A 24,028-nucleotide genomic window follows, 5' to 3' on the forward strand; every position below is an offset into this window, starting at 1 on the left:
GGCCCTGCTACCGCCGCTGCCTCCGCCCCAGTGACTGACAGGGGAGCCGGCCCGGCCGGGACGGGGCGGGGACCTCAGCGAGGCACGGGCTGCCCCGAGCGCCTGTCGGCGGCGCCGCCGACTCAGAAGCCGTCCCCCTCGGACCCGCGCCTGCCCTGGCCCCACCCGGCCGGCACAGCCCGGCACGGCACGGCGGAACTGCGCGGAAACTCATTCCGGGTCCCCTCTCGTATCCTCGCGCTTGCCCGCGCGCCCCTGAGCAGGCCGCGGAACGGCGCGCCGCTTGAGGGGGGGCCCCTCCCCACCACCCGAGCTAAGCCCCCGCCGCTGCGCACCCTGGGAAATGTAGTCCGCATGGCGCCCAGCGGGAAGGCGGTGCCTTGCGGCGGAGGCCGGGAGCACGTGGGTTGGGGATCAGCCGAGCCCAGGAAGCCTTAGGCCTATTGCGGCCAAGTTCGACCGGCGAGAGGCGCTGCGGGCAGCTTCCTAAGAGGACGTGAGTCTAGAGGCCGGTGGGATAGAGCTGGGAAGCCAGGCTGGAGGTTAAGGTGTGTGTTTGGGAGGGGACCGAGGGGCTGGGGGGACACAGGTTAATCTGGTGCTCCCCTGGCGGCAAGACCTCGGTCCCAGGAAGGGTACTGTCGTGAGAAGAACACCGAGGAGGAAAGGGGCTTGGCGCGCCTCAGGAATAAAAAAGGATGGCTCTCAGGGCCACCCAGCGAGCAACCGGGAAACTACTTACCATGGACAGTGCTTGGAGAATTTCATTAGGTTCTCGGAAGCAACTTGTCTTTATGAGTCATTAAAATAGCTGATATTTAAGTGCAAGGAACAGCACATTGCATACCTTAAGTCCAATTCTCGGAGCAACTCTGTGATGGGCATTTTCATTCACTATTTTCAGATGAGGAAGCCGAAGTTGAGGAAAGTTGAGCTTATCTTTTCGCTGGACACACAGCGAGGGTAGCAGAGATCAGCCACAGATCTGGTTGGCCCAAGTCGCCAGCAGTCTCTACCTCAAGTGGAAAAATAAAATAAAAAAGGAAAGGACCTCTGTTCTTGTGTTCAGTGGAGGAAGCCACTGAGGCCTGAGGTGGATGAAGGCTTCCCTGAGGAGGAGAAACTTGATCTTAGCTTGAATAGCAACAGCAAGAGGCTGGGGAGGAGGAGGCTTGATTAGCTGGTAAGCAGAGTCCAGTGGGAATCTAGTCATTCAACAAATCTTTATCAAGAAAATGTCTGAAGTACAGTTAGTTAGCTGTGTTCACTTTAAGGGGGTTGTCTGTGAGGGGGAGGAAGGGGGAGGGGATGAGGAAGGCGATGAGCTTGGAAAGAAAAATTGAGACATTATCCTAAGTGCGATGTGAAACCACGATGAGGTTGCAAGTGGGCATTGACGATTGAATTTACATTTTAGAAAAATATGTCTATAGTATTGTTAGGGGAAACACTGACTGAAACTGCCCACCCTGGCCAGGCACCATAGTAACTATTTGCATGACTTATTTTACCGCACAACATGTGGTAAGGAATGCGAAACTAACAAGCTGCCACCACCAACCAGAAAAATTCGGAAAAAGTCAAAAGGAGACCCCACAGGTCCTACCACCTCCCTGAATCCTTCTTGCTGCCATCCTTCTTGGCTGAGTAATGTGTGTGCCACCAGGAAGGACCCTGAGTCAGAGTGATTGGCCAGAGATAACCCAGAAAGTTAATCCAATCACCGTAAAACCGAGACTGCCATTCCTGAGGCAGAGCAGTTCTCCTGGGTTCCCTTACTCTACTGCTCTCCACCCAGATGCCCCTTCCTGATAAAAGTCTCTTGCTTTGTCAGCACATGTGTCTCCAAGGGCCATTCATCTCCTAGGGTTAGACAAGATCCCTCTTTTGGGCCCTGGGAGGGGGGTGGGTCCCCTTTCCTGCAACAGTATAATACATTGAAGGAAGAAAGGGGGATTTGGAAGGAGGAAACAGGAAGCCACAATAAAGTACTGATTTCAGGTCTGTGCATAGGGGTGTGAAAGGTCTTGGTCCTGATACTAAAATATCCTTGTGGAAGGTGGAGGAATGGAGGGAGAGTTAAGACCACAAATTCTGTGTTCAAAATCTGTCCACCTCTTTCTAACAAAAATGAGGGGGCTTCCCTGGTAGTCCAGTGGCTAAGAATCCACCTCCAATGCAGAGGACATAGGTTTGATCCGTGATCTGAAAGATCCCACATGGCATGGAGCAACTGCTAAGCGTGTGTACCACAACTGCTGAGCCCGCGCTCTGAAGTCCACGCACTGCAGCACTGAAAGCTCCGCACCTAGAACCCATGCTCGGCAACAAGAGAAACAATTGCAGTGTGAAGCCCGGGCACTGCAACAGAGTGGCCCCTGCTTGCTGCGTCTAGAGAAAAGTCTTCCCAAAGGCAACAAGGACCCAGCACAGCCACAAATAAATAAAAATTTTAAATAATTAAAACTGTTTTTTTTTTTTTTTTTTTTAAGAATAGAACATATGGGGCCAGAACCTGTGACAACCCTGGATTGTTTTTGTTGTTTAGTCACTGAGTTATGCCAGACTCTTTTGTAACCCCATGGACTGTAGCCCACCTGCTCCCCTGTCCATGGGATTTCTCAGGCAAGAATACTAGAGTGGGCAGCCATTTCCTTCTCCAGGGGATCGTCCTGACTCAGGGATTGAACCTGGGTCTCCTGCTTTGCAGGCAGATTCTTTGCCACCTGAACCATACCACTGAGTCACTGGGAAGCCCCGACAACCCCGGAAGGGGTTCCCAAATTCAGGAGAGCATTCCAGAGCCCAGGAGAAGAGGAGAAAGAGCTTCTGTTGGTTGCCTGGAACCACTAGCAATCCATGTCCATGACAGATTAACCAGTTTGAAGGTTTTCAGCCTTCTAAAACTGTGTGAATTTCGGTCTCCAAAACCAAATGAGGGCCCCGCCTGTAGTTAAGAATTCTCAGGGGAGGTTTCTCCCCTTCCACTTAGCACTAAGGTTAATTGCACTAAGGAAGTTTATTTTCTTTCTAGTCCCCTGGTTTGAGGGAAAGAGGTTAGGGAAAGGAGGGGAAGGTTTATTTCTAATTCACCTCTAGGTGTGGGCATAGTCCTTTGGGGTTCTGGCCTTACTGAGAATGTTCCAGGTAGACTCCCTCTGCCCCCATAAGTTCTTTGCAAGGTAGCCCTTGCAAACCAATGCCCAGGTTCCCCAGGTAAAGAAAATGCCCTCAAGGTGAATACCAGCTACTGAACTTTGTTTACCTTTGTAGTTTCCTGTGTTTATTTTGGCCTGAATATTTCTTCTGTGTATACCAGCTCACAGATGCATTTATTTTTAAAAGTATGTTTTGTCCAAGTATTTTTAGTAGTTTTCAGCAAGAAGCTTAGCCTGAGTCCCTAGGCCACCTTGTAGCCCGAGAACCCATGGACAGTTTCAGTCCTTATGTAACTTGATGGTTTTGCTGCATCTGGCCCCTCATTCCCTTTGTTCTTTGTTTTTTCCCACCGCTCTGGTCACACCCTTTTGGTCTCCCTCACAGCCTTGTCCCTTCTCCTCTCCCTGTTTCTAAACTGCTAGGTCTCCAAGCCTTAGCCTCTGCTGCTCACCACCTCCTTGTCTTTGATTTATGACTCTTAGATCTCTCTGGCCCAGACTGTCCTGACTGCCAGACCCAGCCGCTGCCAGCCTCCTTGCCTTCTGAAACTGTCACGGGCACGTCAAGTTGAACAGGTACAAAATCAAACATGGCTTCCCCCATACCTTACTCCCATCATGGGCTAAAAATACTACATCCCCTAAATTTCTTACTGGTCGCCCAAGCCAGACTCCTGAAAACTCTCCCTTCCATCAGGTCCTCACAATCAGCCCATCACCAAGTCCCACGGATTGTCCCTCCTGTCTTGCTATCCTTCCACACTGTTCTGCCCCAGGTCAAGGTGCCAGCATTTGTTGTCTGAGCAGCCCTAACTGCAGCATCTCTAACTGGTGTCCCCTGCCTTGCCCCTTCCAGTCCAAACTAGACACAGTGGCCAGTCATCTGTCTGAAACATGTCTCTAGACAGTCCCACCTAAAACCCTCAGTGGCTCCACTCAGCACAAAGTCCAGGCTCCTTGGGATAGCACTCAAGGACTGCTATGATCTCTCTAGACTTGTGTCTTGATGAGGACCCTCCCTCAATTCTACACGAAAGCCCTGGCTCTTCAGGCTGTTCCATGCTTCCTGCCTTTGTTCGTGCCTTTGTTCTGCTGAGAAGGCTGTGTGTCACGCTGGGGCCAGTCAGGAGAAACCACGCAGTAAGCAGACAGAAACAGTTTAATATAAAAATTTTATATTTTATAGCTCTCATTTTGAAGGAATGAGGGACTGGCCAGGAAGAAGAGAAGATAACTCTGAAAAATATAGCCCAAGGAAGAGGCCCTCACCCATCCCACCCCCTCCAACTCCTGCCCAAGGCTGAGCCCCAGACCTTGCTGGAGAGGGCATGGCTGGTGAAAAGGGGGGATTTAGAGCTGAGAGGCAATGAAGGCAAATATTTCATTTTTCAAGGCCCAGTTCAAGAGCCACCTCCTTCACAAAGGCTTTCCCGGCTCTTCCCTGTCCATCTAGGTAGAAATGATTCCTCTTCCTTTGTGAGTATAGAATCCTCCCCAACCCTGACATACGTCACTGTACCCTAATCATACTTCTGTTGGGGGACTTAGGATGGTTGATTGCGTTTCCTGTTCATTTGTTTACCCCCATCTAGGGTTGCTGGAAAAAAAGGAGGCACCCACTTCCATAGAAGATAAACAACATTTGAAAATATATTTATGTGTGTATTTGGCTGTGCTGGGTCTTAGTTGCAGCGCACAGGATCTTCAGTCTTCCTTGCAGCATGGGGGAGCTGCAGTTGCAGCATTCAAACTCTATTACAGCATGTGAGATCTAGTGCCCTGACTAGGGATTGAACCTTGGCCCTCTGCAATAGGAGTGTGGATTCTTAGCCACTGGACCACCAGGGAAGTACCTAAACAACAGTTTTTTTGTATAAGTATGTCCTAATTATTGCATGAGACATACTTACTTAAAAAAAAAAAAGTATTGCTTATCTGAAATTCCAGTTGAACAGGATGTCCTGTTTTTATTTGCCAAACTGGTTAGCCCTTCCCTCAACTCTGCCTCCAACTATGGTCTCCCTGATGGCAGAATATGTTTCTAGCTGATCTTGGATTCCCCATAACTGGCCCAAGGGACTACTGTTAGTGCTTAATTAATGTTAAAAGGTCAGAGAGCTGAGAATGGCTGGAGGGAGTTAAGACTGAAGACAGAGACCATTTAGAAGGATGAACAATAAACCATTCCACAAATTAGGAAGCCTCCATAGAACAGCATTGGAAAGAGGGAAAGGAAGATGGACTTGCAAGATCTAAGGATCTGAGAACTTATGCAAAAGGGAAGTGGCAAAGCTCAGGGCGTCTAGGCTGTTGCCTGTTTCTGGCTTGTATCCCTGGATGGAGATTGGTGCCATTCACCTGGGAGGAACCCTGGAGGAGGCTTGGAGGCTGGAGAGCAAGGAAACTCACTGACGTGGGGTTTAGAGCACAAGAATGGTGGAGAGAGCATCTGAAGGAGTGAACAGAAGACATCCGGGACAGATAAGTTGAGTTTGAGGTTTCTGAGGCTATGCGGACGAAAGAATTGGAAATACAGGCTGAGCTTAGGAGAAAGATTAAACTGGGGATACAGTGAGAGCATGACCAGCATGGAGGTGGTAACTGAAATCATGGAAGTTGGTCATATTGCCCAGGGAGAGTAAAATGGGGAGAGAAGGCCTGTATCAGAGCCCTGATGTTCTTAAGGGGCTGAGAGAGGAAAAGGAACCCCAAAAGAGTCTAAGAATGAGCAGAGGTGGGAGAAAATCCAGGCGAGGATGGGATGGAGAGTCAAGAGTAGACAGGTGTTCCAAGAGAGTGACAAAGTTGGGTGCCTCCGAGAATCCAAAGGACTGAAGGCTGAGAAGCAGCCTTTGGGTTTAGCAATGGTGAGGCCACTAGGGACCACAGCAAGAGCTCTTTTAGTGAAGGAGGAGCAGTGTAAGCAGATTGTATATTGATATTTATATATTTCTAATCACAGTGTCTTTGTGTGTGTGCCGTGATATATTCAAGCAAGTTTAAATGCAGAGGGAAAGAAGACATTCAATAGAAAAAGGCTGATGAATAGGGAGGCTTGTAAATAATGCATACAGAGAACCCTGTAAAGGAGGGCCTGAGCACAGACAGAGGAATTACTCTAGCTACTATTAATAATAATCTGGAACAGGGCAGGATACCTCGAGGGCCATGGACTCCTACGAAATCTCTGAATGAGCTTCAGAAAGTCTGTGGGCTCCCTCAAACTCTTCACCAGATTTCCACATCAGTGTTTTTTCCAGCATTGAAGTGGGAGGTGGGGTGGGGAGGATCCTTGGCTTTCATCAGTTTCTGTAAGGACACTCCAGCTGCAAAACAGGTGAAGCACCACCCCTGTGCACAAGAGACGTGATCTCACATGGCACAAATTCTCCTAGATCTTTTCTCTGATTTCTCAGATTTCTACCCTACCTTCCTTTTCAAAATAGGTAGCCAGTCCACACGCACTCAGGCACAGGTCTCTCTAGCCAGGGGAAATGTGGTAGTCCTTGGACAAGAGGAGGAACACCACTGGCTGGGGCAGGGGGAGCACACGGGTTTGCCCAAACCTTGATTCCTGGTGGATACTAATCTAAAGGGATGTTTGGGTGCCCCCTGAAGTGGGGAAACTGTCAAGTCAAAGCCGTCTGTTGGGCTTCCCTGGTGAGTCAGTGGTAGAGAATCCGCCTGCCAATGCAGGAGACACGGGTTTGATCCCTGATCTGGGAAGATCTCGCATGCCGCAGAGCGACTAAGCCCGTGCACCACGCTGTTGAGCCCACACGCCTCACCTGCTGAAGCCTGAGCACTCAAGAGCCTGTGCTCCAGAAAAAGAGCTTGATGAGAAGCCTGCACACAGCAGCTTGAGAGTAGTTCCTCTCTCCACAACTAGAGAAAAGCCCGCACCGCAGCCAAGACCCAGCAGTCATTAATAAATACAATCATATTTTTAAAAAAGCCATCTGTAGTTTTCTGTCTTGCAAGAGGTGATGACTTGATACCCCTTAGGAGATCATACCTTAGTGCTGGGAAGATCACTCAAATGGGCAGTATCATTTTGCAAATATGAAAGAGATGACAGTCAAAAATGGAGATTCTAGAGTCATCTGTGTGGAGGCCATGTGTCAGGTGACCTCTGCTAAATTGTAGGCAGAGAGGTGGAGCTCTGCAACTTGTTCCCTTTGGGAAAAATGCTTCATTTATTTTATTATTTCTGAAGAGGGATTTGGTTCATAGGGGCGTCCCAGGTGGCGCTAGTGGTAAAGAACCTGCCTGCTAATGCACGAGGTGTAAGAGATGCGGGTTCCATCTCTGGGTCGGGAAGATCCCCTGGAGAAGGAAATGGCAACCCACTCCAGTATTCATAATCCTGTGGACAAAGGAGCCTGGCAGGCGACAATCTGTGGGGTCACAAAGAGTCGGACATGACTGAAGCAACTTAGCACAACACAATTGGTTCATTGTGAGCTGCGAACTGAGACTAGTTCTTGTGGGAATGTGTTCCTTACGGAGAACTTGTGGCTTGATCCACAGTTTTGTACAGTGTTGGGCAGTCTTTCTAGGGCCCAGAATTCAGCCTTGAGTTGGCTGGGGGGAGAGGGGGGAACCTGCTCTCCCCGGGACTGACAATTTTTCGAGTGTTGAGAGCCAGCACCTTTGGCTCAGGTTCTGACCTGGCTGTCTCTCTATGGGGCTTGCCAGACATGGCTTCAACCCATCTCCTGTAAGTGGCTCTGAGAGCACAGATGTCCACTGAGGGCCAGAGCCTGCCCTTCAAACCCTCCACCGGGCCTTCAAGTCTTTTCATCAGGGGCTCCTTGGTTCCAGTGACCCTGAAATTGACAGGACCTTCCTCACCCCCAGAGAAGGGAATGGCAACCCACTCCAGAGTTCTTGCCTGAAGAATTCCATGGACAGAGGAGCCTGGCGGGCCACAGTCCACAGGCTTGCAAAGAGTCAGACAGTTGAGCGACTAACACTTCCACTTCTTCCTCTTCATCCCCAGCCAGGACCAGGGCACGGCCTTCGTGAGATGTCTCCAAGCTGCCATTTTCTTTGGTTGGAGGTAGGGGTTGGTGACTGAAGATTCTGAATCAGTTTGGAAGCAGGGAGAGGGGCCAAGGGGGTGTTTGAGGGCAACATGAGCACACCAAAGTTTGGGGGGCACCTAGAACTGAGGCAGCGAAAGCAGAAGAATGCAAACACGACTCTTTTTGCCTCTTTGACTCGACGCATACAGCCTTCAAAGCGCCCTTGCCAGCTCCTCACTCTAGCCTGGGAGAAGGGGGCATCTGTGCCAAAGTAGGCAGGCATTCAGGCAGTTGGGAAGGAATTTTGGTTAATGGTAGCAAATGCCTGAGGGATCCCAGCCTCAACCTGCCTTGCTCTTACAGAGTCTCTTGCACCCCTGGCTGCAGCTCCTGCCTCTGTGCTAACAGCTGCCCAATCACCCTCCAGTACAGACCTGCCTCCTCAGCTCCAGATCAGCAACCCCACGGCCTCCTGACCACCCCTTGCGTGTCCCACGGCTCCACAGACCCGTCATGCATCCAAATACGTGTCCTGATCTTAATTTCAAAGAAAAAAAAAATCATATAGGACAAATTCATAGGGCCCAGGAAACAAGGTTTCACGGGACATACACAGAAGCTCAGAGGCATTGTGCTGACTTTTGTGTTATGACTTGGGGACAGTGTGGAGGGATAGGGTCAGCCTTTAACCTCTCCTTCTTTCCTTCCAGATGAGGGTGTGTACCTCTCAGCTTCTGGTCCTTTTTCATACTGTTGGCCAAATTGAATTTAAATAACTATTTATGTAAATTATTTATTTATCGTCTGTCTCTCCTGGTTTAAGCTTAGTAGCAGAGATCATGGGGTCACTTCTGTAGCCCTGCTGTCTGCACAGCATCTGACATAAAACAGGTACTTCATAAATCTTTGTTGAATGAATGAATGAATATCCTTGTTCATCACCCAAGATGCAGGTCCCTCTAGATACCCAGAGTCTTTTCCTGCTTTCTTATCTCCATGATGATCTGCGCTTCATCCCGCCCAAACCAGCCTCCCACTGCACCCTCTTCCCCACCCACAGCCTTTTCAGCTGCTCTCTTGACGTGGGCTGCTTCGCAGAATGTGGGTAGTGAGCTCCCCGTGCTGGGCTATCTGCAAGCACAGGCAGTATATGCACCTGAGGGTGTTCTGAAGGGTAGGACTCGGACCAGTGACAGTGGGGTGGTGCAATCTTTACCATCGAACAAGCCCCCAGCATGCCTGAGGTCTCAAGGCAATGGCTTTCTCCACCAGTAACCCCAGGATCCAACTGCTGGGGACTGTGCAGGGGTTTGTGAATTGGCCTGCTGGGACTAGCGAACACATCTTTGCCACCTCCTCTGCCTGCGTTCCATGCCCCTCAGGTCCCAGAGCTGCTGGGTGAGGGCAAGCAGTCCCAGGCCAGGCCTATGATTGCTGAGTGAGCAAGCATAGTTGTGAGCAGGACGGTCAGGGTAGGATCTCCATCCAACTGCTTCTACCCATCCCCCATCCAGCCACCATAGCCCAGGAAAGGATCTGACAAACCACAGAAGTAAATAAATAACTTAGAAGTAATAAATAGGGGTCCAGCTCCCACCAGAGAGTCCAAGGCCCGCTCCATCACAGGCACTTCGGCGGCGAATTACATGTCTCCAAATCTGTCCCCCCCAGGCCCGGGCTTAGGTTGAGACCTCACACTGCTGGGTTCTCTAGAGGAGTCCTGGGTTCCTGGCCCGGGCAGTGACAGAGCCTGTGAGCAGTGGGTCCTCGGCTCTCCACAGCTGAGGTCTCTGGTGTCTGCGGGGTTGAGGCCGGCAGGGTGGGAGCCCTGGGGCTGCCGGTCAATCGTGCCTCCATCTCTGCAGGGCTGATGTCCATCACTCAAACGGCCAAAGCCTCCATCTCCGGCCGAGCCCCCAGTGATCCCAGGCAGTTAGATCCACGGGTCAGGGTCTGTCCGCACGCCCTCGGAGAGAGCCCTCAGCCCAGACAACCGCAGGCAGTGGCCGAGAGGCGGTCCACGGTCCTCCAGGTGCTGTTGACGTCCATGAACGAGACGGCCTCGTAGCTCGTGGGTCGGCAGCAGGGCTGGCTGACGGGCCGCGAGCCCGGGGGCGGCCGCAGGGCCCCGGCGTGCAGCAGGTTGGCCAGGCTGAGGTCGTGCGGCGAGCGCGCGCGGCGGCAGGAGCCGCTGCAGAAGCGGAAGCGCACCAGCTCGTCGGAGCGGTGGCCCAGGCCGAGCGCGCGCACCGGCACGAGCTGCGAGCGCAGGCGGCAACCCCGCGCCCCCGCGGCCCGCGCGCGGCTTCCCCGGCTCTCTCGGCCGGCCCGGCCCCCCGCCCGCGCCGCGCGGGCCCCGCGAGGGGGTGCGGGCGAGGGCGAGGGCGCTGGCGGCGGGGGCTCGGGCCGGGGCGGCGGGGGCGCCGGGCGCCGGGCTCTTCCGCCGCATAGACGGGCCGCGCGGCCCCCTAGAACGAGAGGCAGTTACGCTCGGGTCCCCCGCCAGCCCGCCCCGCCACGCGCCCTCGCCCTCTTGCCCTCTCACCTACCGGCCAGGGGGCCCGCGGGGGACGCCGGGGCGGGCGTGGGGCCTTCGCGGGGGACCGGGCTGCGGGGCGCGGGGCCCAGGGAGGCCTCACCCTCGGCGACGCTGCTCAGCAGGGCCAGAGCGGCCAGGGTGGGCCATAGCGCAGGCTGCTAGAAGAGACGATGGGGAGCCTCAGTGGGGAAGAGGACAGCTTGGTAGGGTCTGGAAGGGGCTGGGGCCCGACAGAGGGATTGGAGGATAATGGGCCAGCAGCCCCAGGAAGCCAGGAGAAAGGATCTCTGGAGGGCACTGACCTTGCTCCCTCCTTCTGTTCCCTTCCTGACCATTTCCCCACCCACTTCTGATACCTGCCCTCTCGGAGCCATGCTCTCCCTCCCAGGTCAAGCCACTTTTCCTCAATACCCGGTAGAAGTCTCTGGGAGAACCACTTACCTGCCGCCTAGGCCCGGCCCGGAGGGGCAGCACAGAAGGGCCTCCACGTCCAGGCTCCATCTCTGTCAACACCAGGAGCTCCCATCAGCTGTAGCCGACCTGTTCCCCCACCCTCCTCTTGAGGCAGCTTGGAACATGGAGAGATGAGTTATCCTCAGAGCAGGTCATCCCTCCACTTGAGCTTCTCCAGGTGAGGGACAAGGGGCTTGGGCAGCTGGGCTCAACCCAAGAGGAGAAGTGGCTGCATCGGGAACCTAACTATGTGGTGGCGCTTTGCACCTGTTTCTTTTCAGACCCCATAACTCCCATGAGGTAAATGGTATATATCATCCCCACTTTCCAGACCAGGAAACAAGGCTCAGAGAGAAGCTCAGCAATTATCCAAAATCACAAGGGTAGACCCACAAGCTGTGCGGGGAAGGGAACTTCCTGCTCTGTGCTGCAGGGCTGGAGAAGGGAGCAGCTGGACACCCTGACCTCACAGAAAGCCTGCTGTCCATACTGCAGAGGAGGAAGTTGTGTCCTAGAGAAGAATTAGGGTGCTTGTGGGTTGCCCTGAGTTATTGGATGATAGTGAGGTCCAGGCTTCAGCCTGTGCTGCCCACCCAAGTGCTGCTGCACCTTGCTCCTCCGTGATCTCTGTCTGGATGCAGAGCCGCCTGACCACAGAAGTTTCTTCTGACCACAGACATCCTTCAAGAGCCAGCAGGTGGTAGAGGCTGAGGAGCCCTCTAGGAACAGGGGGTCTGGGCCATGGCTCTCTATGGCCACCAGGGGGCAGCATCTGTCAAGCCTGTGGACTCAAAGGAGGGTGGGCTTTCCCCCTACCCACAGCCAGACTCAGGCCCCAGCAACTCCCAAGAGTTGCTTCCTACACCAGCCTGGTCTCTGAGAGCTGAGCCACCCTGACAGCTGGTCCAGGACTGTCCGCCTGCAAGCTCCCTCTGGATCTGGCAGCCTGGAAGTTTCCCCCATGAACCATCTTTCCTGAGCCCAGTTGGCCTTTCAGAGTCCCATCAATTTTTATGAGCCCATACTTCCTGGCACTCCCAAACACCTCTCTGGAGCCCTGGAGCCTTCATGAGCCCTCACTGGCTCCTGCTCTTGGGTCCCAGCTATCACCTCCAACCTCACGCCCAGCGCACAGAATGCTGCTGTGCCTGAGGGCCAGGTCTCCCTGGTGAGGCCCTCCAGCGCCACATGTGCTCGCCTAGCAGGATTTGGGCCTGAGGAGCCAGGGTAGTGACTTGTTCTCACTGATGGAAGGAAAGCCTAGCAAGGTAGGGTTGAAGGCCCCTGCAGTAGGGGGAGCCCAGGAGCAGGTCTCTTGTGGGCAGCTCAGGCCCTCCGACTCCCTCGCTGCCATCTGGGGCCACCTGGTCCTCCAGCCCTTGCCTGGCCACCCCATCTACCAGCCCGATACTCACCAGGGGCGTTCTGTGTCCTGTTCTTCTAGGGACCTTTCCTGGAACCAGAGCCGGGCTTTCCCCTGCAGCCCAGAAGCTTCATGCCCAGGGCTGTGCACCTGGCCGCGGCTCTCTCAGCCAAAAGCGAGGTCTTGGCAGCCAGTCTGAGCCCTGTAGCGGCAGCAGGAGCCTCGCATTACGGCCAGCGGGCAGGGCTAGGCAGGGCTAGCGTAGTCCGACAAGCAACTAGAGGGACTGAGGGGGGCTGGGAGGGGCGGAGAGCTGCACAGCGGGCCCAGGAGAGGGAGAATGTGAGAAAGGAGTGGAAGGGGACAAGCCTGGCCGCTCCCCCCTAACCCCTGGGCTGTCGGCTTACCGCGAGTGCAGGGCTCTGGGTCCGGGACACAGCGAGGGCTGGGACCCGAGGGACCTGCTGCTGGCGGAGCCCGTGGGCCGCGTCTGGGGGCAGAGCCCAACTCCATCCCTCAGCAGCCTCATGCCCGCCGCCGTCCGGTGTCAAATTCCAGCCCTGGCGTCACCGGATCCTGGGGTGGGGCCCGAGCGCTCCCCCACCCGCCCTACCTTTCAGGGCTCACCTGGCCGCTCCACCCTCCGGAATCCGGGGCCCCTCGCTCCACTAAGGTCCCCCGAGGTAGAGGGGAGGAGAAACTGGGGAGGGCCCCCAGGTCGGTGCAGAGGCGCAGACACCGGGTGTTCAGAGTTTGGAGACACTTGGAGTAGGGAGTTGGGAGGCCGGGCAGAGGGCGGGAGGGGGAGGGGATGGGCCGGTCTCTGCCTTGGGCCACTGGCGTTTGGGCTCCTGTCGTCCTGGCTGGCCACTCTGTGCTAGCTGCTCTCTCTGATCCACCACTAGTTTCTTCTCTCAACAGACTCATCGCACTCCTTAAGTTCGCAAGGCACCGAGCTGGGGCTTTCAAGGTCCGACCCGGCTCTAGCGGCCCCAGCCCCTCCCTAGACCCACCGCTTCCCCTCTGCTGCCGCCTGGGGCTTGGAGTACAGACACACCTGCAAACACCGCTGCTCAGCCCGGCACAGCGAGGGCAGCGTGGTAGGAGGGGGTGCCAGAGGCTGAAGAAGAGGAGGGTCCCGGAGGAGGAAGGTTTGCACCGAGGTTTGAGGTAGGAGCTGGAGGGTCATATTTAAGCTGCCTAATTATGGCAGTTTGGCTGGTGGGATGGAGCTTGGGTGAGTAACATGGGTAGAAGTAAAAGCAGATGCTGTGTGTCCTCATAGGCAGGCTGGACTTTATTCTGGGGACCACCGAACTTGTTTCAGGCTGGAGAATGGTGTGATCAAATGTGCATTTCTGTGGCTAACTCTGGCTGAAGTGAGGATGGTTTGGAGGTATGTCAGGAGGCTTCTGGGGGAGAGAGGAATATGAAGTGAATTGTGGGCAGACTGTGGGGCTTCGGGGGCTCTTTCAGGGCTGCACCTTTTTGAAAACTCAGTTGGTGCCAGATTGGATGGGGTGGGGCAGTGGGACAGTCTGCCTTTGGTCTGGGTGACCAGGTGGAGGGGATTCATTCTGGCTGGGGCTCCTGGAGCAGAGGCAGGCTGTGGACAGGAGCTCGTGAGTTCAGCGTCGATCGTGCTGAGCTGTAGGGACCTGTGGATTATCCTAGTGGAAATGTTCAGGAAGTGACTGAATTTGTAGCCTGGAGAAAGTGAAGAGAGCTGGGCTGGAAATAGCAGTTTGGGAACTGTTGACCAGCCGACCATTGGAAGCCGTGGGTGGGGATGAAAGTGCTCAGGGGACGCGCTTGGACCAGCTGTATTCTGGCTGTGTGTCAGAACCATCTGTGGATCTTTTAAAACTACCCAGATCTGGGCCCACCCCCAGACCTGAATCAGACTGGGCATGCACGGTTTCCACATCTGCACAGGTGATTCTGGTGTATGCAGGCAGAGAGCCACGCCTTTGGGGAGAGCAGTTCACGTGCAGCGGTGGGGACTAGAAGCCTGACTGTCCCCAGGCAGGGAGCAGCTCTGCTTGCCCACAGCCAGCTGCCCAGTTGTGCGGGGGCATCTTCCCCAGGGCTCTATCAGCCACGGCTGCAGCTTGCTGGCATGAAGCCTATGCCCTGTACAACTACAGGGGGCACCATTCATGTAGCACACAGTTCGCACTGGAGTTTGCATCAGAGTGGCCTTGTCTCCAGCAGAATGGTTGGTTTCTAGGTTTCCCTGTCCCTCACTCAGGGCTTTGCTTTCTCCTCCGCCCAGGAGGTTTTTGAGGACAAAGTGCCACAGTATAGGGACATGTGGGAGTCCGGAAGGGGATGGCACTCAGATTGGGATGGCAGGTGAGGGGCCAGCCTGCCCCACCTGCTGCCACGTGGCAGCTCTGGCAGGAAACTCACACCCAGGCCTATGGCCTCAGGGGCAGGCGTGTGCTGGCCTTTCTCGGGCCGGTCTGCCAAGCAAGGGAAGGGACAGAGCAGATTCCAGGGCTCTGGGGGTATAGTTGGGATGTCCTTTCCACTGCTTGCTGGGGGGTCCTGGAGCTGGGCTCTGCCTTCCTGCTCTGTGCAGGAAGAGGGTGCCGAGAGGAGACCGTGTGCCAAGGGGGAGGGTGGGGCTGCCAGGAGTGGGTGAGGTCTGTGGGCTGCTCTGTGTTGGGTACTTGGCAGTGCCACTTTCTTTGCTTGCAGGAGTCTCTGTCCCTGCAGAGCTCGGGCTGTGATGACCCAGCGGTGCTCTCCTAAGTGCTGTGGCCTTCAGTCCCTTGCCCTCTAGCTCCTGTAGGGGGGCACCAGGGTAGATTCCAGGGCATGTCCTGATGCCCCTGGTTTGCCTCTCAAGGCAAAGAGGGTGCGGGACTGCTGTGAGACAGGGGAGGCTCCAGAAGGCCCCTAGGTGACCACGCAGGTCCTGCAGCTGGGAGAGGTGGAAAGAAGGCTGGAGAGATGGCCCTTGGATTTAGGGCAGCTGCTGAAGCCCTGGGTTCCTGAATCTTCTGGGAAAGTCAGAGAAAGCGAGAGGAGGCGGGCTCAGGGAAGAGCTTTATTGCTTCCATGATGGCTGCCCAGCAGGGCTGCCGCAGCCTGGGTGAAGTCCTGGTACCTCACTTCCCTCTGGTCCAGGCTAAAGGCAGAACCCGAGGGCCTAGCAGTCTCGTTGCTGAAACCTAAAATAGTTGCCGGGTAGGCTGCTCCAGGCCTGCAGCACTGTCCTAGGGGTTGGTTGCAGCTGGGGTGGGGGTGGCGGCCGTTCCCATCAGGCTGGGCCAGGCCATGCCTCCGGAACTCTTAAGTTCTTTCTGCTCAAGCCCAGGGGCATCTTGTTGGCTTAAAAGGATGGCTCCGGGTTTTCCCTGTGGGGCAGCTGGGTGGGACTATCACCTCTGCTCCCCAAGAAAGGCCAAACACTGTCATGAGCTGGAGGGGGCTGGCCTGAGATCCTGCCCACCTTCTGTTGGGCCTGGAGCAGGGCACAGGCTAGTCCTGGCACTCCTACTCTATGGGGAGCCTGTTGGGACCATTGCCTGAGGGGCCCTTTAGTGGGTCTCTTTCTGCATGGCCAGTGGACCAAACATGACATCTCCAACCTGATTAAAAAATAAATTATCCCTACCCTCCCCCCACCCCAAATTCACAAAGTGATAATACACCGAACACTGATTGGAGAAATGATTCTGGCAGCAGCTTTGCTGCCTAGCGTCCGCCTCCTGCATGCTGGGCCCGCTGGGCACAACCAGTGGCCTCCTGGCCTTCTGGCTTCAAGGGCCCAGGCTGAGCTGAAGGCCGAGTGGTGGGCTCTGAGGCTGGCATCTGAGCAGACGTAGCTCTGGCTGCCCTGCCAAGGCCTCGCCACTCCTGGGGCCACGTGGCATGGTCCTTCTCCCGGTCTGAAGGCTCCCGTGCCTCTCAGGCCAGAGCCAGGCTGAGGCCAGTGAAGTGGGCGGGTGGTGGTGGCTGGACCTCTGTGGCCGTGTGCTGGGTGCACCTCAGATACCACTGGTTAGGTCAGTGATGACACGCGCTTTCACCAGTTTCCGCAGAAACTCTTTCTCTCGCTGAATGTTGTGTGTCCAGGACTGAAAGGGAAGACGGAGTGGCAGTCAGTTGGACAGCCCAAGTGGCTGCAGGGACGGAGCCCTACTAGAATGCTGCAGGTTCCTAGGGCTCCATGCCCTCTTCTGAGACCACCACCCTCCGCCACTCCAGAAGTGCTGCGGCTCACCCTCCTCCTTTCCCAGGACATGGAGAAAATAACCTTCTAACCCCTTTCCCTTGTTCAGGAAGACTGTGCCTCTTAACTTCTTCCAAGCCTTAGAGATGGAGGCTTTCCAACAGCGTTCCCATTCCTTCAACCCCTCCTTGCCCAGCAGCTTCTCTGGGCCCTTAGGCCCTTGGCACCCCAAGGTCAAGCGATGTGAGTCATTAGGTCTGGCCCAAGCCTGGGGGGTGGGCCCTGCTGGAAAGGGAACCACGTGGGGTGGCTTAGTCATTCTCTGCCCTGACGCAATCCACTTTCCAGGCCTAGGGGCAGCTGATGAAATCCTGCCTCTCAGATTAGAGGAGCCGGAGGAGGGAGGTGGGGGCAGAGGCTCATTTTATTGTTACTGTGGAAATTGGAGGGAAGATGCTACCTTCCAGGGCTTTCCTGGGGAAGACTGCACCCAGGCTCAGGTTCTTTCCTTTCCCCAGTGCCAGGAAGCTGTGATGACTAAGTCTCTCAAAGAATGAAACAGGACTGAATGAATAAAGGAATGATGAAAGCCAACAGCTTTATCACAGTCTGGACACAGCTGACTGCCCTGTTGCATCCGACGGCATCCGGCTCACCCTAGGATGTTCACAGCCACTGTTTACTGGCGTGAAGAACTTACAGCTTTTGTCTGGTCTTGTCTGATCCAAGCAGCCTCCTCCAACCTGCCAGATCTTTTCAGTTTGAAACTTGGGCAAGATCCCCTATATTCCTCTTCTCTGAACACCCCCTTCAACTTTCTGTGCTAACCACGAACCTGGCTGCCCCTAAGGATAGCGTCCCCTAGACACGCATTTCTCCCCTCGCATCCACACCCCATGGTGCTTGGAGGTGGCGGAGTCTTCCCCATTCGTTGCTGCATCTGCTCAACTGTCCCTGTGACTTCCCTCGAACCTCTGGCTCCTTTGGCTCCTGGAATTATTCTCAACTGTCAGCAAGCTGCCCCTCCTTGGTGCAGACCCCTGGGTGATTCACCCTTATTCCTTGCAGATCTATTTTTTTAAATTTACTTATTTATTTATCTGACTGCACCAGGTCTTAATTTTTTGGATCTTTGTTTCGGCATGCGAGATGTTTAACGGCAGCATGTGAATGCTTAGTGGCAGCATGTGGGATCTAGTTCCCTCACCAGGGATGGAACCTGACCCCCTGCACTGGGGGCACGGAGTCTTAGCCACTGGACCACCAGGAAAGTCCCTTTCTTGAAGATTCAAACTTCTGGCTCACCCCATCTGCCTTTGAAGGCAGGGACTGTTTGGCACAGAGTAGGTGCGCTACATATATGTGCTGAATGAGATGAGATTTTCCAGGTAAGAAAATGAAGGCATGGAGGAATGGCAGGGCCAGGATCCAAGCAAGCATAGAGACCCGCACAGCTCTTTACTTCCCCCATGCCTGCATCGCGCCCCAAGAAGAAGCAACCAGTCTGATGGGTCAGTTTCAAGAATATCTATTGGGAGTTTTTGAGGGTTGAAAGGTCAGCAGAGGACTGGATATCTGATGATACTCAGGAATTACTGTTGAGACTTCCCTGGTGGTCTAGTGGCTAAGACTCTCTGCTCCCAGTGCAGGAACTGGATCCCACATGCCACAGCTAGGAGTTCACATGCAGCATATAAACCCCAGCACAACCAACCAAACAAACCAATACTACAAGGCAATAGGACTTTTTTTAAAAAAGGAATTATTGTTAAAATTCCAGGTGTGATAATGATGTAATATTTATTTTAAAATGTCATCCTTATCTTTTAGAGACGGTTGCTGAAATGTTCATGGCTGGAATGATATGATGCCTGAGATCTGTGTCCCAGTAACCAGCGGGGAGGGGAGGCTTGAGAGGAAGAGCAGATTGGACAACCCTGGCGTGTGTTGGTACCTGGGGGCGGGAGGCGACGCCGCGTGGGAGTTCATTAGTTTCTCCTCTGCTGTGAATATGTTTGACAAGTTCATAATAAAAGCGTAAACAGGAAAGTCTGCCAGGGTGCCTCTCTCTTGGGCCAGGCAATGCCCTTTCTCTGGGGATCTTTTCTCAACCCCTGCCCCGTGCACACAGCACAGGGGCTCCCAGCACCCTCCACTCCACGGCACCTGCACTGTCCATGGGCCGGGGCAGGGCTCTGGCACCCTCACCAGGACCCCTGACTCTGGATGCAGGAGAGCCGTCCTTCTCCCAGCTCCCGTCTTTATCTCTGTGCTCCTATGGTTCTGCCCTGACCTTCGCACTTTCTCCTCTGACGTCTCCCTGAGGCACCTCATCCATGCCTCCCTTGTGCTCACTGCTCGCAAATCTCCATTTCCAGCCCAGGTTTCCCTGTTGTGGGAGACTGCTGTGCGAGCCCACTTCACCCTCTGGCCACTGCTCAGTCCCTTTCCTCTTCCCTCCTCCTGGCCTCCCCAGAGAGCGCTTGGTGGGAGCCACAGTCACTGTTCAGCCGCTGCGCTCTGCTCCTTTGAAACAGCTCACCACGGCCCTCGGGCCCCTAACTGGTACCTCCGGCAGCCACGCCTCAGCACCTCTCCTAGGACTTCCGTGCCACACTGGCGCCTTGCGCTGGTGACCGTAGGCACGCCCTCCTGGGGTCTCCAGGATCCCGCATCTTCTGACCCTTCTCTACTCTCTCTCTTCCTTTATGAATGCCTCTGACATCCCTCAGTATCCCCCCCGGCTTTCAGCCCTTGCCTCACTACCTTCGCATCTCACACGCTCCCACTGGGCTGGGAAAATGGGCTGTGAAGCGGCGGTGGGGCCAGGGTGCTGAATGGGCCCCCTTGCCCACTGAAGACACCCCGAGGGGCAGCAGGGGTCCTACACCCAGGCGCCAGCATTTCAGGGACTCCTCTAGGATGCTGAGAGGCAACAGTAATAAGCAGGTGTGAAAACGTTACGATTAATAATAATGGCAAACACGTGCGGGCACTTACTATGGCCAGGCCTTCTTTACACATTATCACACTGACTCTTTCCCAGACCTCTCATTACCCTATGTATTGGTAAGGAAAGGAAGGTATACAGACAGGCTGTGAACCCAGGCCATCTGATTTCTTCGCCAGCACTGCTCAGCACTCCACACGGAGGTGGTGCAGCAGATGCCACGAGTTGGAGCCAGATGGTTCTGCAGGATGATGAAGGGGGTGGGGGTAAGACAACTGAGAGACACAGCAGGTGGAAGAGGGAACAGCCTCCACCAGCGCTTCAGGGAAGGTGTGTCCTTCCACCTCATTCCGCATGGAGGCCCTCTCCAGGCCTTGCTGATTTAAAATCCTAACCAGTTCTTGCCTCTGTCTCCCTGTCTTCACTGAACAGTTCCGGTGAACTTTCATCTCTGGCCTAGACTGCTGAGACAGCATCCCAACTAGCTTCTGCTCCTGCCTGGACCCTCTGTCATGTCGGAGCCACAGTGACCCTACCACACACTCATCCACAGCTGAAAACTGGTCCACAGCTCCCTCCTGCCTTCAGAGCAAAGTCCACTCTTCCTCCCTATGGCAGAAAAAGCCCTTCCTGATCCAGCTACTGCCTCTCACCCTCTCCCGAAAGCCATTACATAAAGTTTACATAAAAGGAATATGTAAGAGACCCAGTAAAGGAGTAAACGGAAGCCAGGGGGCAGGTGAAAGCAGTGAGAGCAATTTGGGGCGGGTGCTGGCAGGGGACGAGGCAGCAAGAAGGTGCGTGAAGAGAGGTAGAGATGGAGAGACAGGGTCTCTCCACAGGGTCCTGGTGAACAGGAGGCAGGGCTGGAGCCACTGCCGAGGCGTAAGACAGGTCGGGGGCTCTCCTGGACCCAGGAGGAGCTTACTACTCCTGAACCCCATTCCAGTAAATAGGAGGCCCAGCTGAAAGGTTGTTTCCCAAGAGATCCTCAAGTCTCTCTTATATCCTTGAAATAACTCACAATCAAGGCCGCCTGAATGAAGCCCCAAAGCCTAAAACAATATAGATGGGAACAGAGCCCTGGATGGGTGTGAATCTCCTGGGGAATGTGCAGGGTGAGAAGAAGGTTGTCTAGGACGGAGCGTAGTTAATGCTGACTCTTCGGGGTGGACTGAAGTCCAGGACATGGAGGAAGAGAATGGGAGAGCGTGGCGAGGGAACAGGAGGGCACTGAGAGCTGGACTCAAGAGTCTGAGCAGGAGAGCATTTCAGAGGAAGCACCGGTCAACACAGGAGGCGCTGCCAAGCGATCAGGAAAGACAAGACTGACACGTGTCCTTTGGACTTGGCAGCCTTGAGTCACTGGTGACCTTGGTGGGAGTCCTCTTAGGTGAAGGGGGAAGCCAGGCTGCGAGGGGTGAAGGGCTGAGTGGGAAGGAGAGGGGCAGAGCCTGCCCGGCAACAGTAGTTTTTCTCCTCTCTCTGCAGGGAGGAGGAGAGGGAGGGAGCTTTGGGGAGCATAAGATCTGAACAGTTCAGTGGGTTGGAGGCGGCCTGTAAGAGACTGCTGAGCAGGAGCAAGGGCTGCTGAGCTGTGAGTCTGCATGGACAAGAGGTTTCCTCTAACAACCCTCGCCACCCAGAGGCAGGAGTAGAGAAGCTGCTCTAAGCACAAGCCGCAGATGCCCAGGGTCCAGGCAGGGAGCAGCGGAAGGCGAGGGGAAGAAGCAGAGGGTGTTCGGGTTTTCCACAGGGGCTCTTGCTATGAAGGGAGAGGGGCCAGGAGAGGCTGGCTGTCTGGGAGAACTTAACATACTCATCACCTGGGAAGCAACTCTGGATGCTAAAGAGCTTCAGTGCCTGGCCACGGGGAAGGGTGGAGAAGGTACTGGGGGCATCCTTAGACTGAGAGGCAATGTCTGCAGGTTGTTTGAGGGGGTGAGGCAGTTCTCTGGGGGGATAGAGGAATTGAAGTAGGGAGGATGGCCCTGAGCTTGCACCCCGAAGGGCACGGGATGACCAGGGAGCAGCAAGGAGGAGGCAGGGGCTGCACCAGGACAAGGGGCAGGCGGAGGGGACGGCGGGCAGAGGGGAAGCTCAAGGAGGAGACTGGGAGAGGGACATGCAGGATGCTGTGGTCAGAGACGCGGTGGTCCAGGACCCCCGGTGGCCCAGCTTAGCTGAGGGTGGGGCAGGGCCTCCCAGGGGTCTCTGAGCAGCCAGCCCCGCCACTGGCTCATCCCTTGACCATTCGTTTGTGCACACACGGTCAGAGTCTCTCCTTCGTGCTGGCACTGCCCCCTCCCTCGACCAGCCCAGGGACGACCCCGTGCCCAGCCCCGCACCTCTCGGATGGCTGCCATGCGCACAGTCTCATAGTAGTGCAGGGGGGCATTGGGTGTGCTCATGTCGTAGCCGAAGCCTGCAACTGCCACCTCGTCACAGCCGTGTAGTGCCATGGTGACTGCCACACTGCCGAGGGTCGGGATGTTCTGGAAAGCGAGGGAAGGTGGGCAGAGTGAGGCTGAAACCCTCAGCGAAGCTCCCCTGAGCTGAGCTCCGCTCATGAGGGCTGAGCCCTCTGTTCCCACCCTGGCCCCCGTCCTTCCTTGCCAAGGCACCTCTGGCCCAAGTCCCCTCCTCCCCCTCCCAGGGTCCAGATGTCTCACCCCGCGGCCCATGAGACCGTTGTTGAAAGGCAATCCGATGAGGGTGAAGGCGGCTTCCTGGATGAAATACGGGTTGAGGATGCGAATCTCGGGGGGTTCCTTGGGCACCCGAGTGGCCACAGATTTCCAGAAGCCATCCGAGGCACTCTGTAGACACAGCACAAGTGGGCGTGAGTAGGCACACAGCTTATGACGGGCCCGGGGGAGTGGTGGGGACCCAAAGTGTGTGCAGGCAAGTGAGAAAACAGGAGGGGGGCATGAGGTGTGTACAGGGAGCCTGGGGCATGGAGAACGAACAGGCTGGAGGGCCGGGGCACAGGATGTGGGGCGGAGAGGAGACCACGTGAGCTGCAGGGAGGGCCCGGGGCTGTGCTGCTCTGGCCTGGGGGCTTCTCAGGCCAAGAAGAAGAGCCAGCAGCCCAGCAGTGCCCCTCCCCTTTGCCGCTACGGAGGGGCCCAGGAGGAGCCTGCCCTCTCTCTCCTATCTGCTCTGCGGGGCTCGCCTCCTTTCCCTTCCGCTGAATTTCCTCGCTCTCAGTCAACTGTTCTAAAGTGAACCTGGAAAATAAAGACAGAGCGTGAGCTAGTACGGCACAGCAGAACACTCCAGCCCCCGTTCTGCCACCAATGGAGCTGGGTCACTCTGGGCAAGTGACGAGCTCTCTCAGCTTCAGTTTCTTTATCTGCCAAATGGGATGATTCTTCCCTCAGGGGTCGCAGAGCCCGACTGGAAAGGCGGCAGCTCTGGACCCTGACACCGTGGGGTCCACTCCGGGGCCACACATTCCTCTCCTCCTTCCTCCCTCCCTTCCTCTGGTTCCCAGCCCTGCCTTTCCGTTCAGTATACAAGCCCTCCCTGGTCTAGTCTCTCGAGTAGATGGCTTCAGCCATTCTTTCGCGATTGCCTTCAACTCCCCTGCCTTTTGCATTCTATTGTCCTAGCCCAGGGGAACCATGAACTTGGATCAACCCATTCACCCATCTTTCCCGCCCTTGTAGCCAGGCTCCCGAGAACTGCTAGAGAAGGTCACAAACCAACCCTGCGGGTCGGAGGCATGTCCCCTAGGCGATGTAAGCAACCCTCTGTTGTTGGACAGCTCGGCTATTTCTGGTCCCCCTAGATCTGCTCCTCCCGTGTTCCCCAAGCTCTGTTGTCCATCCAATCATCCGCGTCAGAAACCTGGGAATCGATTTTATACATCCCTCTTCATCTCTCCAGCCTGTTCTGTCCTGCTGGTCATCTGGTTCTTTTGACTGTCTTTTCTATAGGATCCCACAGATCCATCCTGTCCTCCCATGCCCACTGCTACCACCTAAAGTCCAGGTCTCGTCGTCTTTCAAATGGATTATCATAATGAGGCCGTTTAGAGTGTCTGCTTTATTGACCACTAACTCTCCAGAGCCCAGTAGGACTAGGACGTAAATGGGACACAGTAATTGTTGAGTTACATTCATTTCCTCAACAAACATGTAATGAGTGCCCAGAATGGGCCATCTCTGCCTCCCAAACCACTTTCCACTCTCTGCTAGAATGATCTTTCTGTATACATACTGGATCACACCACCACTGCCCCACGAGAGATCTGAGTTTTTTAGCCAGTAACCCCGCCTGCTGCTCCAGTTTCCATTTCTGCCCATCTGAAGTCCCCACCTGCTGATTCACACCTTCATGCTTCCACTGCT

The 24,028-nt window shown here is 55.2% G+C and overlaps 2 protein-coding genes across 9 annotated transcripts in view; both read right to left on the reverse strand.

Moving 5' to 3' along the window:
• Nucleotides 1-10,165: 10,165 nt before the first annotated feature.
• ARTN (artemin) lies at nt 10,166-11,225 on the reverse strand. Its single transcript, XM_068961762.1, has 3 exons — nt 11,166-11,225; nt 10,735-10,882; nt 10,166-10,653 (listed from the first exon to the last, which is right to left on the reverse strand). Exons 1-3 carry the CDS (start codon nt 11,223-11,225, stop codon nt 10,166-10,168), a joined length of 696 nt encoding a protein of 231 aa, XP_068817863.1.
• A 4,392-nt stretch (nt 11,226-15,617) lies between these two features.
• ST3GAL3 (ST3 beta-galactoside alpha-2,3-sialyltransferase 3) overlaps nt 15,618-24,028 on the reverse strand; it is a 195,290-nt gene continuing 186,879 nt past the window's right edge. For 4 of the 8 annotated variants that reach the window (XM_068965255.1, XM_068965254.1, XM_068965258.1 and 1 more), the window contains 3 exons: nt 22,346-22,492; nt 22,022-22,168; nt 15,618-16,628 (listed from right to left, as the gene is read on the reverse strand). In XM_068965255.1, the coding sequence (XP_068821356.1) occupies nt 16,539-16,628; nt 22,022-22,168; nt 22,346-22,492 (384 nt within the window). In that variant the 3' untranslated portion in view covers nt 15,618-16,538. The remainder of the gene's footprint in view (nt 16,629-22,021; nt 22,169-22,345; nt 22,493-24,028) is intronic. The other 4 variants (XM_068965261.1, XM_068965260.1, XM_068965259.1 and 1 more) reach the window with 2 other exon arrangements.

This window comes from Capricornis sumatraensis, chromosome 2 (genome assembly GCF_032405125.1).
Source record: "Capricornis sumatraensis isolate serow.1 chromosome 2, serow.2, whole genome shotgun sequence".
In the NCBI taxonomy this organism is placed as follows: Eukaryota; Metazoa; Chordata; class Mammalia; order Artiodactyla; family Bovidae; genus Capricornis; species Capricornis sumatraensis.

Coding starts and splice junctions, on each gene's coding strand:
- ARTN (XM_068961762.1), bottom strand. CDS start 11,225: ATGGAGCCTGGACGTGGAGGCCCTTCTGTGCTGCCCCTCCGGGCCGGG. Junction 10,883..11,165: donor GGGCCGGGCCTAGGCGGCAG/GTAAGTGGTTCT, acceptor CGTCTCTTCTAG/CAGCCTGCGCTATGGCCCAC. Junction 10,654..10,734: donor CCCCGCGGGCCCCCTGGCCG/GTAGGTGAGAGG, acceptor CTCTCGTTCTAG/GGGGCCGCGCGGCCCGTCTA.